At 40.9% G+C, this 15,092-nt stretch overlaps 1 protein-coding gene across 9 annotated transcripts in view; it reads right to left on the bottom strand.

Moving 5' to 3' along the window:
* Positions 1-15,092, bottom strand: part of SH3KBP1 (SH3 domain containing kinase binding protein 1) — a 205,859-nt gene that overhangs the window by 99,327 nt on the left and 91,440 nt on the right. For all 9 annotated transcript variants that reach the window (XR_014947146.1, XR_014947147.1, XM_015886329.3 and 6 more), the window contains one exon: positions 3,497-3,603. Coding sequence is in view for 7 of the 9 variants with exons in the window: in XM_015886329.3 (XP_015741815.1) it covers positions 3,497-3,603 (107 nt within the window). In the remaining 2 variants the exon portion in view is untranslated. The remainder of the gene's footprint in view (positions 1-3,496; positions 3,604-15,092) is intronic.

Raw genomic sequence — 15,092 nt, 5'->3', positions numbered from 1 at the left:
GAAATTGAGATTAGAAACATCCCTCCAATACTCTTTAGTAAGTCACATGTGAAATCTGCCACGCTTGAGTCTTCAAGTAAGTCACTGTATTTGATTGTAGGAAATCCCATTGGATCACTGTGTTAAATCGGCTGATTAAGTGCCATGGGGAATTGCAAAATTTGTTTTCTTGATTTATCACAAAACAAATAATAAATAAATAATAAAATAAATAATGATTCCTAAACTGCTGCTAAACCAGAGTTGGCTGAAAATCTATTTGTATGAACTGGCATTGCTGGCAGAATGGCAAGAAGCATCATCAATTACTTACAGAGACATGGTATGAAAACACCAGCTTCCAAAAAGCATGTACCCAGAATGACTGGTATGATAGGTAAGAGGAAGACAAGCAGCTGGACGCTGCAAGTGGTTCTATAGAGATATGGAGATATTTGCAAAGGTTTACATCTAGATGTTAACAAAAATTAAAAGAAGCATGACCAAAAAATGGAAACAGAAGATACGAACACAATTGAGTCATCATTATCTTCAAAGTTTAACAGCTACAAGAACAGTCACAGAAACAAAGGGAAGAACTGCAAGACCTGAAGTAAGACTGCATAGTGGTCAGAAGGCATTAGATCTGTCTGCCCGAGCCAAAGCTTCTCAGTAAACAAGTAATAGCCTATATTTATATAATTCTATATACGTGTATGAATGCTATATATATTTAATTCTACTTTGTCCTTAAGTAGTACGGGAAAGACTTTTTCATAAATACAGGAGCAAAAACAACCAGAAGCTGCAAAACTAAATGTGTGATTCTGATGGCAGAGTTAAAATTATTAGTGTAAACAGAGCAAGTGTTATGTGTTAAAATGCTAAAATTAATTTCTGGCTCCCAGACGAGACGCACATACAGGCTACTTGCTTTGCAACTATAAATTGTCATGAAAAATACTCCTGGTTTAGATGTTTTAAACAGATGACCACAGTACCTTTTCCTTTGGTTAAAACACTGAACCCAACCCTGGTAAAAATAGGGAGGTATGGTGTGTACACTTTGCACAGTCCCTGTACTGCCTAATTCAGAATTATTAGTGCATCGCAACATTCTGTTTCTGTTGCAGCACGGGGTGGTTTTTCTAAAGTCATAGCAAATTTGGAAAAATAATGCATTTTCTCTTTCATCCCCAACTGTTGGTGCTGCACATGAAGAGACACATCAGGTGCTGCAGAGAGTCAAGAAGGATGGAGATTATTGATGGTGGGAAGTCCTGCTTGGATGGTCTTCTACAACAACAGAAGCATTGAACATAATGCTATATCTCATTGTAATTTTACTGCTTCTGGTTATATTTTGTTTGTTGTTAACTATTGCTTTACATATCAAGGTCTGGAGAATGGCTAGACAGGCTGTGCTGCTGAAAGGACTCCCTTAAGTGTTCTATGTTCCCCACATTTTCAATTTATATAATTGGTCATGTAAAAATAAAGAAATAAGCATCATCCATTTATAGGCACAAAGACAAGAGGTGAGCACACCATCAGTCTGATGGAGAGAATGACTGACTTTAATCAAGGGGTGGGGTAGCCTGTGGCAGCGCAGAACACCTGCCATCTCCAGGTAAGCCTCAACAGTGCTTTCATCTTTGTGCAAGTGCAATGGGCTGGGACATTCAGGCACTCCCTGATCACACCTGAAATACCTGCTCCTGTGTCAGGCCTGATCGGAGAGGAGCCAAGACTGTACAGTCACAGAGTACCTGAACTGTATGATTGGGAGAAATTTCCAGGGTTGTCTCACTTGGATTGTGGCCCGAAGGAAAAGTTTTCTGACTAGCATCAGTTATCTGGCAGCCCTATAAATAATGTAACTAATCAAAGAGCCCCTTGAGCCCTCAGGTTGGCAGCAGCCAACCTGCTCCTTGATCTCCCCTGGGCTGGGACACACCTCAGGGTAGGGATTTCGAGATTCACTTCTGACAGACACCAATGAAAGAAAGCCCTCTCTGGGGCAGATCCCAATCATCCACTGAGAGCTGGTAAGTGGAAAGAGTGAGTAGGTCAGTGGGGGACAAAAAGTCCTCAAATAAGTAGCTGAGTTGAAAAATATCCTCTCCAACACTCTACAATTATTCTCGTGTGAACCTTTCCATTCTCAAATATTTAACTCAGACATTGTATTTGACTGTAGTGAATTTCATTGGATTACTGTGTTAAATTGGCTGATAATTAAGTGCTGATTAAGTGCCACTAAGAATCATACAACCCAAACTTGTGATTTATTGTAGAAGTATTAATAAATCCTAAACTGCTGCTAAACCAGAGTTGACGAAAAATCTATTCACAATGTGTTTGAATGCAATCTACTTAAAGGCTTCCCGTTAGCATTTTTTTATTTTCACGCTATAATTCATGTCAACAACATATTTCTAAAATCTCTAATGAAACAAAAAAGGGAAAATGAACGGCATTCCTTGATCCAGCAATAAAATTACTTTTTAGTAATGCCCCTGTACTTGGCATTGGTGAGGCCTCACCTGTAGTACTGTGTTCAGCTTTGGGCACCTCAGTACCAAAAGGACATGGAGGTACTGGAGCAGGTCCAAAGAAGGGCAACAAGGCTTGTGAAGGGCTTGGATAAATGCTCTATGAGGAGAGGCTGAGGGAGCTGGGGCTGTTTAGTCTGGGGAAAAGGAGGCTGAGGGGGAACCTTATTGCTCTCTTCCAGTATCTGAAAGGTGCTTACTGCGAGAGTGGGGCTGGTCTCTTCTCATGAGTTAGGGTACTAAGGTTAGGCTGAGGTTGGACTTGATGATCTTTGAGGTCTTTTCCAACCTGTGTAATTCTATGCTTCTACTCCATGCACAGCAACTTTCTGAATCTCTATCCAAACATTCACAATTTGTTCCCAGTGCCTCTTAGAGGTATCCATTCATTTTCCACATCCAATTTCACTTAGAGTAAGTATATCTTGATTCTCTAAAGAATTTGTATTGTTGTTACTATTTTTTAACTGATTACACCAAACTGCAATTGTCAAAATTTGCAGGCAAAGATGACAAAAGATGAATGTCATAGCTGAACTCCAGAGGGCTTCAAGTTTCTAATACGTGTATAACTCAGTAAAGGTGCTTTTTCTCAGTAGCCAGCTTACTAAAACTGAGAACTTTTTCTGCTATCTTCTTGTTTATCAAATGTTGAAACTCAGTATCCCTGTGGCACAATTTTTGAGCTTTTTCCCTGCATTGAATTCAGAAGCAATGCCTGACGGAGAAAAATTAACAGAATTGCTAGAACAGAAAAAAAAACGTTACAAAATCCGTAAGCAAACAACCACATCCCTTCACCCCAAATAGTAACCTGAAACAGATACGTAAGTGTGTCACAGAAGAAAAATGTCTGGTTTAAGTTACATCTTTAAAACAAATCACAAGATCATAAAAGCTTAGCAAACAGAAGATATGCTAGAACTGCATCTGTATATATATTTCTTTTAAAATCTGCTTACCTCTCCCACAACTTCAATGATGTCACCAACTTTTAATTCCAGTTCATCCTCATTTTGAGGCAAATAACTGAAAGCCACCTGACATCTTCTTCGTCTGTTCCTCTCTCCTAGTGAAAATTAAGGAAATGAGAAAATCATAAAATGAAAGCAAAATTTCCTATCAAACACAAGCCATGCAAATTGATTCAAGATGAAAAATAATCATTATCATATTCAACACTATCAAAATATCAAAATAATTTCAGCATTTGCAATACTTAGGTCTATCCATCTAGAATTAATTTATCAAAAGATGCTGGAGGAAAGGTTTCTGAGATTATTTATTTCAACTATGTTTATATGTTGAAACAATTAATAATGCCTCATCTGAGTGAAAACAAATTGTGTTGTTTTTTTTTTCCCTTCCTGTGATATTACTGAACAGTCAATACGTAACCAACAGAATATAATTCCTTAGTGACAAAACAAGCAAACTTTATCCAGAGGATCTTTTCAGGTGCATTTGCTAAAATTGAGATTCTTGGCTACGGCTCTATACAAATGGTGCAGACAACTCCAGAAGCTGACTGGGTGGGGGAGAGACTGTAATACTTTGCGTGGCTTTTGTTCTTACAGAAATATAGTCTCAACAGATTGCTTCGTCTTGTATCTTTAGTTTTACATAATTCCCTCACAGGTGTACATGTATCCGGCAAACCTTTTTTTAAAACAAAAACATATTGCTTTTTGTTCTCATATATGGATATGTATGCCTGTATATGCATATTTATATGCATATTTATGAATTAATGTTGCCACAGAACCATACAACACCTTGGATTGGAAGGGACCTCAAAGATCATCTAGTTCCAATTCCCTTGCTGTGGATGGGGTTGCCAATATGATATTAGACTGCCCAGAAACCTATCAAGCCTGGTCTTGAGCATCTCCAGGGATGGGGCACCCACAGCATCTCTGGGGAGCGTGTGCCAGTGCCTCACCACCCTCTGAGTAAAGAAAACTCAAGGAAAGCTCATCCCAAACCTCCCTTTCCCCCTAAAGAAGGGTTAGTGTGATTAAGGTAGGCTAATACTGATAGTCAACTAGACACTGGAAACAGCTCCATCAGACAGATTTTTCTCCAGATTAGGTGTCCAGGCTCCCATGAGAAATCAATATTTATCTTTGTATGAAAGGTTGCAGACAGGCTTGAATTCATAGCTCTGAATAAGAGTTAAAACCCTTGATTTGACCCTTGTATCATCACAGTTTGAAGACATAAATGAAAAGATCCGTTTCATAACATTGTTTGCCAAATCCACTAGCATACACTTAAGTTATAGTTGTATGACTTGTAGCAAAGTGGAGAAATACTGGAAAGAGTTCAGCACACAACCATGAAGATACTTAAGGGATAGGAGCATCTGTCCTATGAGGAGAAGCTGTGAGAGCTGGGACAGTTCAGCCTGGAGAAGAGGATGCTCTGGGAGACCTAATGAATGTGTATAAATACTTGAAGGGAGGGTTCACAGAGGATGGATCTAGGCTTTTTTCAGTGATGCCCAGAGCAAGGACAGAGGCAATGGGCACAAACTGAACACAGGAGGTTCCCTCTGCACACCAGTCAGCACTTCTGTGATGTGCAGGTGATAAAGCACCAGCACACGTTGCCCAAAGGCTGTGCAGTCTCCTCCTTGGAGATCTCCAAGAGCCAACTGGCTGTGGGCCTTTGACTAAGTGCACTATGACAGTAGTTTTCACAGCTCCTGTGTTTCTGGATGAGTGGCAAGTTTTGAATGGCAAAATTATACACAGGATCATAGAATCCTCAAGAGTTGAAAGAGACATTTAAAAGTCATCTACTCCAAATCCCAGTAAAAACAGCCTTATGCAGTGTAACCCAACCTGTTCAAATTGACTTTTTTTCTCCACCTACAGATGACTGATCATTCTTCACCATCTAAACTAAAATGGGCCTGAATTGACCACTTTACACAGCCACGTTCAGAATAAGGAAAATAAAATAAATACCTTCCATACCAAATGCTTCTTTTGTTGTGCAGAAGTAAGAAGGCATCCATTTTTCCTAAAGATAACATTCCCACTTTGATTTCTAACATCAAGCAAGGACCGTTGCCCGATGTGACAGATGTCAGTTGCCATACTATTTAATAATCAATACTGTGTCACTCTTGGAGAATACTTTTGAGCTCACTAAGAGCAAGAAATAAACAGTTCTGGGAGTTAATAACAGAACTGCATGAATCCTTCACCTTCTCACCCAGTAATTTTTTCTTATTACTGCTACAGAGAATCTTGAGAAAGTCTGCACTTATCTGCTAGCATCCTGCTGTCTTGCTGTTCTCCCATTCTTCCTGAACCTTTCTTTAAAGAAATAGCTACGTTGAAAGTAGTGCATCAGCAAAAGGCTTAAGTACCAACCAGCTCCTCTCTATGGTCTAAAGCAAGACACAACACATCCAGCAGTGAATACCTTCAGGTTTAAGAAGGTGCTGTTGGGACCACGTGCCTGCTAACACTTGGGCACTGCAGTTCTTTAGCAGTGCAGGAATTGAATGAAGAAGCTCTACAGCAAATAATCATCTATTATTATTTATACTGAAGGAACACCAGTAAAGAGAAAGGGTATGAGTTTTCTAAGAAAATAGAGCTGATAGAAACAGAAGACTGAATAAACAGTGGAAATATAAAAACTGTTAGTAAAGAAAAACTCCCTTTTTGCAAATATACTATTCCCAGCCCAGCATCACAGATTTTCTATGTGCTTTTTTCTTAAGTAGCACAAAGTCTCCAAAGGCAGCATGCTGAGGAAGCACAAAGGACCAACAGGGACAGCTAATAAGCAGATTAGACTGAAAAACTGAAGTCTCAGCCATCTCTTGGCATTTTCCCTTCTTCTAATATTGCCACTTACTGCAGAGTATGTTACAGTTTAGTTTAAACTGTTAATCATCCGAGATCTAAACGATGCACGATAACTTTGAAATGTAAGAAATTTGATCAACATAAATCGATTTTAAACCATACAGAGCAGTAAATCTGCAATGAAGATCATACATATTTTCTAATCTTACTTGTGGTTTTTTTCCTGACTTTTACATTAATGAAGGTTTTTGCATCTTTCTCCACACTAGAGCATAAACTGAGTTACTTGGTAGCAAAAAGTTATTGACTGGTGAGAAGGCAGGTAATAAATCTAGTACTTTAAAAATCAGCAAAGGTTGCTGAAAAAGGCTTTTAGAAACTTTAAAAGGAGAAGAAAAAAAAAAGAGCTCAGCAAACTTTTACTGGAAAAGTATCAGACTTCGTAGCAAGTAACCTGCTGCAGGCAAACACCACACTGTGTTCTTCCTGCTGGTTGCAGCTCTAGACTTTTTTATTTCCTAACTGAAGCTCAACATCAGATGTGTTTGGAAAGCAAAATGTCTATGAGTTGCAGTTGGGAACTGTTTGGAACAAGCAGCCACACAGAAACAACATCTCTCCCCCTTTTGAAAAACATCAGTTTTCATTTACACAGTTATAATAAACCTTGAAGAAAAAAAAAACAAAAAACATGCACATGCCTAGTTTGTGCAGGCTGTTCTTAAAATACATTAGGCTGCTACAGAAGAACTTGCTGCAAAGCATACTGCATCTGAAGCAATGACACCAAGAGCTCAACCGCTGCAAAGCAGGTTCAGCTTTGCTCCGCTCCTTCTACGGGCTGTGTTGAAGCCACTGAACCTGGTATTGTGTACGTCTACCAAGGGAGGACAAAAAATGCACCTTGGATACACTGCAAAAGGTGCAATGTGGTTGTCTACCTTGTTTGCAGCTAACTGTCAGCTCCTGCTCACCCTACCTGTGGTTACTGTCGCTCTGCTCTGAGCAGTGATCAGCCTCTCCAATTATTCCCCAAAGAGTTTCACTCTGATCAAAACCTGGTAGCTTAGAAGTGTAAGCACTAGACTTAAAGTAGCTCCATTTTTTCTTTATTCTAAGACTTGCATAGCTGTCCCTAAGGTTGATGTCTCAATTTGAGCCCATCACTCAGGAGCAGAGAGAACCTAATACCTCCAGAGGGCAGTTAGTGTCACTGTAAAAGATGACTCAAACACACCAGATGAACAACCCTCTGGAGAGGCCTTTTTCCACTGGTGTGGTGAGATGACGCTTCAGCTCAACCTTTAAAATGTCTAAAGATGGGTCAAATGGAAAAATGAATGAACACACGTTTGAAGACTTTGAGGGAGCAAATCTAGTTTGTTCAAAGGGATGTTTGATCATGTCATAAGAACAGCGTGGTTGTCTCTAGTAGCAGGATACTGGGTCTTGATTAAGAAGAGCCTCCTCCAGTTGAGTGCATGCAGCAGTGGTTTCCAGAGAGACTAATACTTACTGATGCCAATGTCTTTGTACCTGTGCTGTGTCAGTGAAAACCACATGATGACTGTCACTAGCAGGTCCACCAACTGCACAAATGCCATTTATTCTATGACAAGAGAACAAGTTCAGCAACCAGTTCAGTTACACTGCCACAAGAAGCAAGACGCTACAAAACCACTACAAAAACAGAACACACCCATGCAGCAAACACCTGTACCTCCTTCTTGACAAAATGTCAACCTAAATGCTTTATAGTCTGTGTCTTCACAACTAGGCCATAGAGTTTTGTAATTGGGTCTGTTTGGAAAAGACACATATTGACACCACTGCAGATGAGACAATCCAACCAAACTGCTCCTGTTTCTCCTTTTATTTTAAAGGTGTGTTGCTATGGAAATAGCATGGGTTATGTTGGGGACTGAGAGGCTTGAGTCAAGCTTTGTTGTGTGTGGAGCCTAAAGACATTTCACCCACACCTAAATATTCCAAACGCATTAAGGCACACTACAGCCCCTGCAGGCCAACACACACTCCTCAATGTCCTGGGCTCACTGGGCAGGTACAGGGGAACCACTGGGGGATCCAGTGGAGCATATGTAAAGCAGATATAAAGTACTGAACTCAGTACATCTGTATAAGGAAGAACCCCCTTTCTAGCAGGTCTATTGTGAGGAAAAGTACAAGTTTGAGGAAAAGTTTCTTATCTTCTACTTCACATTCCCATGCATGCAGCAGAACCTGCCGATCAGTTGCACTTCCCATCCTACCAGCTTATACAGATAAATCTGCAGCTGAGGGGAACTGCTTCAGAGTACAGTGTCTTCTGGTAAGGCACGCAAGAGTGCGATATGACTCAGCCAGAAACCAGTTCTAAATTTAATGTGCAAGGAGACGAAAGGCTACTACTGTACAACTGAGAGTACATATATAAGATGACAGCAATTTTGGACTGCCAGCCTAGATGGTTACTAGCAGGTTTGTTTCTTTCCTTTTTTTAATTATAAATCACCGAATAGTGTATATCAAATGCGAATGTTAGGAAAATGGTTGAGCTACAAGCTTACTTCTGGGAAAAGTTCTTCTTCAAAGCACTAGGTGCTTTGGAGAAACAGGCCTCACCTAATCAAGGGCAAACAGCTAGTTTAAATATATGTAAATATATATATATATATATAATTTTTATAAGAATATGGAAGATAGTGTTGAAGGACTTCAAAATCCTGATCACACTAAATGCTAATGTTGACTTCGTCATTATCTTCCACAGTACAAGGGCTTCATTTTAGACCCACTCAAAAGTAGAAGTACTATTCAGATTTTAAAAGCTTTTAAACCAGGTTTGCTAATTACCAATTTAAATCTTTTCCTGGAGGATTTTGGCAGTGTTTTTCTGACCTGAGATGTGACATGTCAATTCCAGTTCCCTCACCAACCACATGCTGTTATAATGGTTTTGGCCAGATGACAAAACATCCTGACTGCAGACTGTTCCCTGTCTAGCAAAAAACAGAAGTAAGCTGGGTGAGTGAATATTTTAAGAGGGAAAAAATGTGTTTTGTTTGTTTTTTATTTGTGAAACTATACCAGAAAACTGCAAGGAGGTGCAATGGGAGGAAGAATATTTTAGGTGCCTCCAGTACTCCAGCAAACATATTATGTAAAACTGCTGTGCTTTTCTAAAAGTAGATGAACTGGAAAGTGCTCTGCTTTGATGTGTGCAGCTGAATCATGAAGATCGCAGGACTCCATTAAACACATTTAAGCTACAAGATAATGTGCCATCGCTGTAAGTAATGTATTACTATGAGTGCATTGAAGCTTTACTGCTATAGAGGAGTTGTTGAATCATAAGGTTGGAAAAAAAACTCTAAGATCATCTAGTCCAGCTGTCTACCCATCACCAATATTGCCCACTAAACCATGTCCCTAAGAATTACATCTGTCCTTGCCTTGAACACCTGCAGGGATGGTGACTCCACCACCCCCCTAAGCAGTCTTTTCCAATACCTCACCACACTTTCCAAGAAGAAATACTTTGTAGTATCCAACCTGAACCTCCCCTGGGGCCATTCCCTCCCATTCTATCTCTGTTACCTGGGAGAAGAGGCCAAACCCCACCTCACTACAACCTCCTTTCAAGCAGTTGTAGAGAGCAATGAGGTCTCCCCTAAGCCTCCTCTTCTTCAGACTGAATAATCCCTCAGCTGCTCCCCATAAGACTTGTGCTCCAAACCCCTCACAATTTCAGTGCCCTTCTCTGGACATGCTCCAGGGCCTCAAATTCTTTCTTCACATGAAGAGCCCAAAACTAAACACAGTACCTGAGATGCAGCCCCATCAGAGCTGAGCATAGTAAGACAACCACTTCCCTGTTCCTGCTGGCTGCATTATTTCTGACACAGGCCAGGATGCCATCGTTATCCTGGCTGCCGGGGCACACTGCTGGCCCATGCTCACCTAGCCACACTGAGAAATGAAAATGTGCATGTTCATCTAAGCTACAAGTCTAAATCCTGTATCTTTTAAGCTTCATACTGTTAGTGCCTAATTTGGATCAGCAGCACATGCGAAACACTCAATAAAATGAAAACTGGAACTTGCTGGCAGGGTTTCAGAAAAGGTTTTGAAACTGCAGTTAAAAAGCAGTTACACAGTCCTGATAAACACTGGACAAGCTCCCTTAGCTTGTCATCACTTCCAAAATCAACCATTCCTACAGTTGGAAGAGATGCAAAAACAGCCCTCAGCAGCAAAGGTTGGTTTGACAGCACCTTTTGTCAAACAAGCCATTACCTTACCCATTCTCAACAGTAAAAATCTGTTGCTTGTTACCAACACAAAATCTTGCATGTTTTTATATTTGGTTTCTTTCCTTTCAGAACATTTTCAAGGATAAATTATAGAAACAGACTTTTAAACTAGCTAGCATATAATTCCTAAGAAACAACTCTACAGGGAGCTTAAAGAAATATTGCAGATAATATGATGTCTGTGTCAATAAATTAGCATCTCTAAAGAGAGAGAGGCACACAAACTTGAAATACTCTTTTTTGGACGGCAGATGAAGTTTTAGAATGTTAGAATAGAAACAACACAAGATAAATCTTAATTTGTCCGTAAAAGCCCTTTTCTCTTTCTATTAGCACTCCATAGATCTAAAACTGTCACTAGATATCTCCACAGTTATTCCCTCAGCCACGTTTTGAGATCCAGCTGATTACTTAACTCTTTACTGCTTCTTTGTATTGATGTTTTGAGAAAGTGTTTGAGTAAACCACATTTAAACGTGAATTGCTGCTGCACCTTGCTCACTACTCATGTTCCACCCCATAATCCACACCACTTAAATTGCCTGTGAATGGTAGCACTTCACAAAATAAAGGGAATGGGTGCAAACAGCTCTAATTGTGAAACCACTGTGCAATTCAGCTTGTGTTCTCCTCATTATAAGTAAAGGGATTCCAATCCAACTGAATGCATTTCTACACAGCAAACTCCAAAATTACTAATTTCGTACTTCAAGACCGCTGTCTTGAAAAGTGACTTTTGTCCAACTTAAAAAAATCCTCCAGAACAGTTCTTAAAATTATGGCTTTTTTCCTAACAGAACGCGATAAATGTACCAGTTTATTCTAGTTATTGGCAACTCTGCCCACAGCAGTGGGGTTGAAAATAGATGATCTTTGAGGTCCTTTTCAACCCAGGCCATTCTGTGATTCTATGATTTTCAGCCACCAGACTATCAGTGCTTTTTGACAGGTCCTCCACCTGTGTCAGGATATTACAGAGCAAGTCTTACTCTAACCTCTGCTACACTAATTCCAAGCCTTTATTATTATTATTATCATCAAGGGCTAAAAATGTGTCATCAGGATTTAATTTGCAGTCCAACAGCTATCAGTATGCATCAAATACACCTCAAAAATGATGGACAGACGCAACAAACAGAACAACTCATTTTAATTATGCTGCACTCGTGAGAGCTGTTACAAAATGAGCACCTGCAATAAAACACCACCGCGCAACAAAAATCAAACATCTCTTTCACAGTGGGCCCTTAGAACATCAGTCAGATTTTTAATCTAGGATCTCATTTTTCTCTAGTGTATTTATATAATTTCAGTTTTTGTTTGGAAACAATTACGGGCAACAAAGTTCAATGGAAAAAAAAGCCAATCATAAATCCACAGAGAGAGCAGACATCACCTTCCTGTTCAGAGATATACTTAAATTCTAGGAAACTACATATCTTTTGCCTTGGAATGCAAGCCTAGATAAATCCCAAATTCAAGGAAGCTTGTATGTGAAACGAGGACATGCCCTGGTAAACTGGAGAAATAACTTGCTTGATCCAATGAAATGGGCCTGATTCTTCAGCTTTAACATGGTGACAAGTCCTCACTTGAACAGAAACCCTATATCGTGTATCTTCCACAGCAACTAGGCTGTGACATCCTCAACATGTAGCAGAGAACAGTGCTGCTCCCTGAGCTGGGGACACGCAGCAGCTCAGCAGGCGAGGTGATACAGCGATCTGTCCTTCAGCTCAGCTAAAAGGAGAATGCACCAGGAGGAGCCCTCAATTGCACTCCTCATGTTAAGATTTGGTATTATTCTCAGCTAACAGTGTGAAAATGCTATGATCCAAAATAACCTGCCATTTTAAAAAGTATGATATACTGTGCTTTGCTATTTGTGGGTTGCCCAGGTGATTGGGAATACAAGTTCAAGAGACAAGGAAATAAACAGGATAAATAAATCACAGAATCACAGAAGCTTTGGGGTTGGGAGGGACCTCTGGAGATCAAGTCCAACACCCAGCTGATGTAGGTTCCTTACAGTAGGTTGCACAGGAAAGAATTCAGGTGGGTTTTGAATATCTCCAGAGAGGGAGACTCTACCACCTCTCTGTGCCTGTTCCGCTGCTCTTTCACCTTCACAACAAAGAGTTCCTCCTCACATTCATATGGAACTTCCCACATTACAGTTGCATTGCTGGGAATTGCCTGGCCTCATCCTCTAGAGATCTGCCCTTCAGATATTTATAAGCATTGTTAAGATCTGCTCTTGGTTTTCTCCCATGTCTCTCTTGTTTGCAAACTGAAGCCTTAGAAATGGTTAGCTTTATGAGAGCTAAGCAAAAAGCAGGTTTCCCAAAAGGTATCTTGGCATTGAAATTGGTAACAGTCAGTGTTCCTCATCTTCTTTGTAAATGAACAGTGCCACAGCTTCCACACAAGATACTCCTTCTACAAGCACAGGAAGAGTATTTCTGTGTCAGCCAAATCAGACACGTATCACTATCCTCCAAAACTGAGCAACAGAAATGTGAAAACAGAACGGAAGGAAAAGGCTCTGTTTTGGCAAGTCACCAGCCCACATACACAGTGCAGGGGCAGAACAAGCCTCTCCAAGCAGTGCTGGAGAAAGGGAGACAAGTGTTTCACGATACCCACATCTTTAAAGCCCTGCAGCATCTTCAGCTTCTGGTAGTGAGAAACTCTGAATGCCACAGAAATTTTCCCAGATTTTCTTGGTTGTTCCCATTATTTAAACAGAGCTCTACGGTACTGATAAGCATCCCTTTTCACCAAATTAAACTGACAAAACAATGGTTAGTGACAAGAATGCCACTAGCAATTCAGTTCTTTCATAACGCCATTTTCAAATGGTGGCAGGCACACCACGACCATTCACACACAATCACAGAACCACAGAATGTTCCATGTTGGAAGGGACCTCAAGGATAATGAAACTCCAACACCCCCACCACAGGCAGGGCCACTAACCTCCACATTTAATACTAGACCAGGCTGCCCAGGGCCCCATCCAACCTGGCCTTGAAAACCTCCAGGGATGGGGCATCCACAACCTCTCTGGACAGCCTTTGCCAGCACCTCACCACTCTTATGGTAAATAACTTCCCCCTGACATCCAACTTAGATCTTCCCTCCTTCAACTTAAATCCATTTCCCCTTGTCCTGCTGTTATCCACCCTTTCAAAGAGTTGACTCCCTTCCTGTTTATAGGCTCCCTTTAGGAACTGAAAGGCTGCAATGAGGTCACCCTGTAACCTTCTTTTCTACAGGCTGACCAACCCCAGCTCTCTCGGCCTGTCTTCATAAGGGAGGTGCTCCACAACCCTGATCATCTTCGTGGCCCTCCTCTGGACCCTCTCCAACAGCTCTCTGTCTTTCTTGTTCTGGGGGCTCCACACCTGGACACAGTACTCCAGATGGGGCCTCACAAGAGAAGAGTAGAGAGGGACAATCACCTCCCTGTCCCTGCTGGCCACCCCTCTTCTGATGGAGCCCAGGATACCATTTGCTTTCTGAGCTGTAAGAGCACACTGCTGGCTCATCCAGCAGGACCCCCAGGTCCTTCTCTGCAGGGCTACTCTCAAGGACTGCTCCTTCCAGTCTGTATATATGCCGTTGCTGTGTTGAACCTCATTAGATTCACCTGGGCCCAGCCTTTAAGTCTGCTGAGGTCCCTCTGAATGGCATTCCTTCCTTCCTCTGTATCAGCCCCACCACTCAGCTTGGTGTCGTCAGCAAACTCACTGAGGGTGCACTCAATTCCATCATCGATGTCAATGATAATGATTCACTCTTCTTCCTTTTACCTTTCCCAAAATATTCTAACACATTCAGAAAGCAGAGTCTATCTAGAGGGTGTTGAATCAAAAGAGACAGAAGGTATAATGCTGAGCCTTTTCATGGCTGACTTGTACCTTAAGCTCTCATAATGAGCAGGTCTTACACCTTAAAATTTGCTAGGTAGCATACATCCAGAGGCTTACAGCCCTAATTGGAAGGGATTTGCTCAATTGTTATCATTAATACCAAAGTAACAACACATAGGAGCAGCAGCAAATCAAACTGTCAGCAGTGAATTGCACGTTTTCTTCAAGTGACAAAGGTATGGCAATGGCTGGACAAACCACTTCCAAAATCTAGCATGGACATGCAGTATAATTGTTATAACACTGCATCCTGGATATTCATGTCAAACTCTGCTAACATTTTCTTTCTTGCTTCCAGGCATGCTTCACTTAATTCTCCCACCCTAACTTTCTGAGCTTATTTTCAGTACATCAATTCTTACATTAAAAAGTTCCTCTGGACAACTGAGATCCTTTAAGCACACCTCCTGCCATCACCTCAGGCAACCTCAGGCATCTGTGCTTCACTATGCAGTTTGGACAGAGAGAAGCCAGCCATACTGC

This window comes from Coturnix japonica, chromosome 1, assembly GCF_054131305.1.
Source record: "Coturnix japonica strain WE chromosome 1, WE-NBRP24, whole genome shotgun sequence".
NCBI classification, from domain to species: Eukaryota; Metazoa; Chordata; class Aves; order Galliformes; family Phasianidae; genus Coturnix; species Coturnix japonica.
This window is presented reverse-complemented; position numbering and strand designations above follow the sequence as displayed.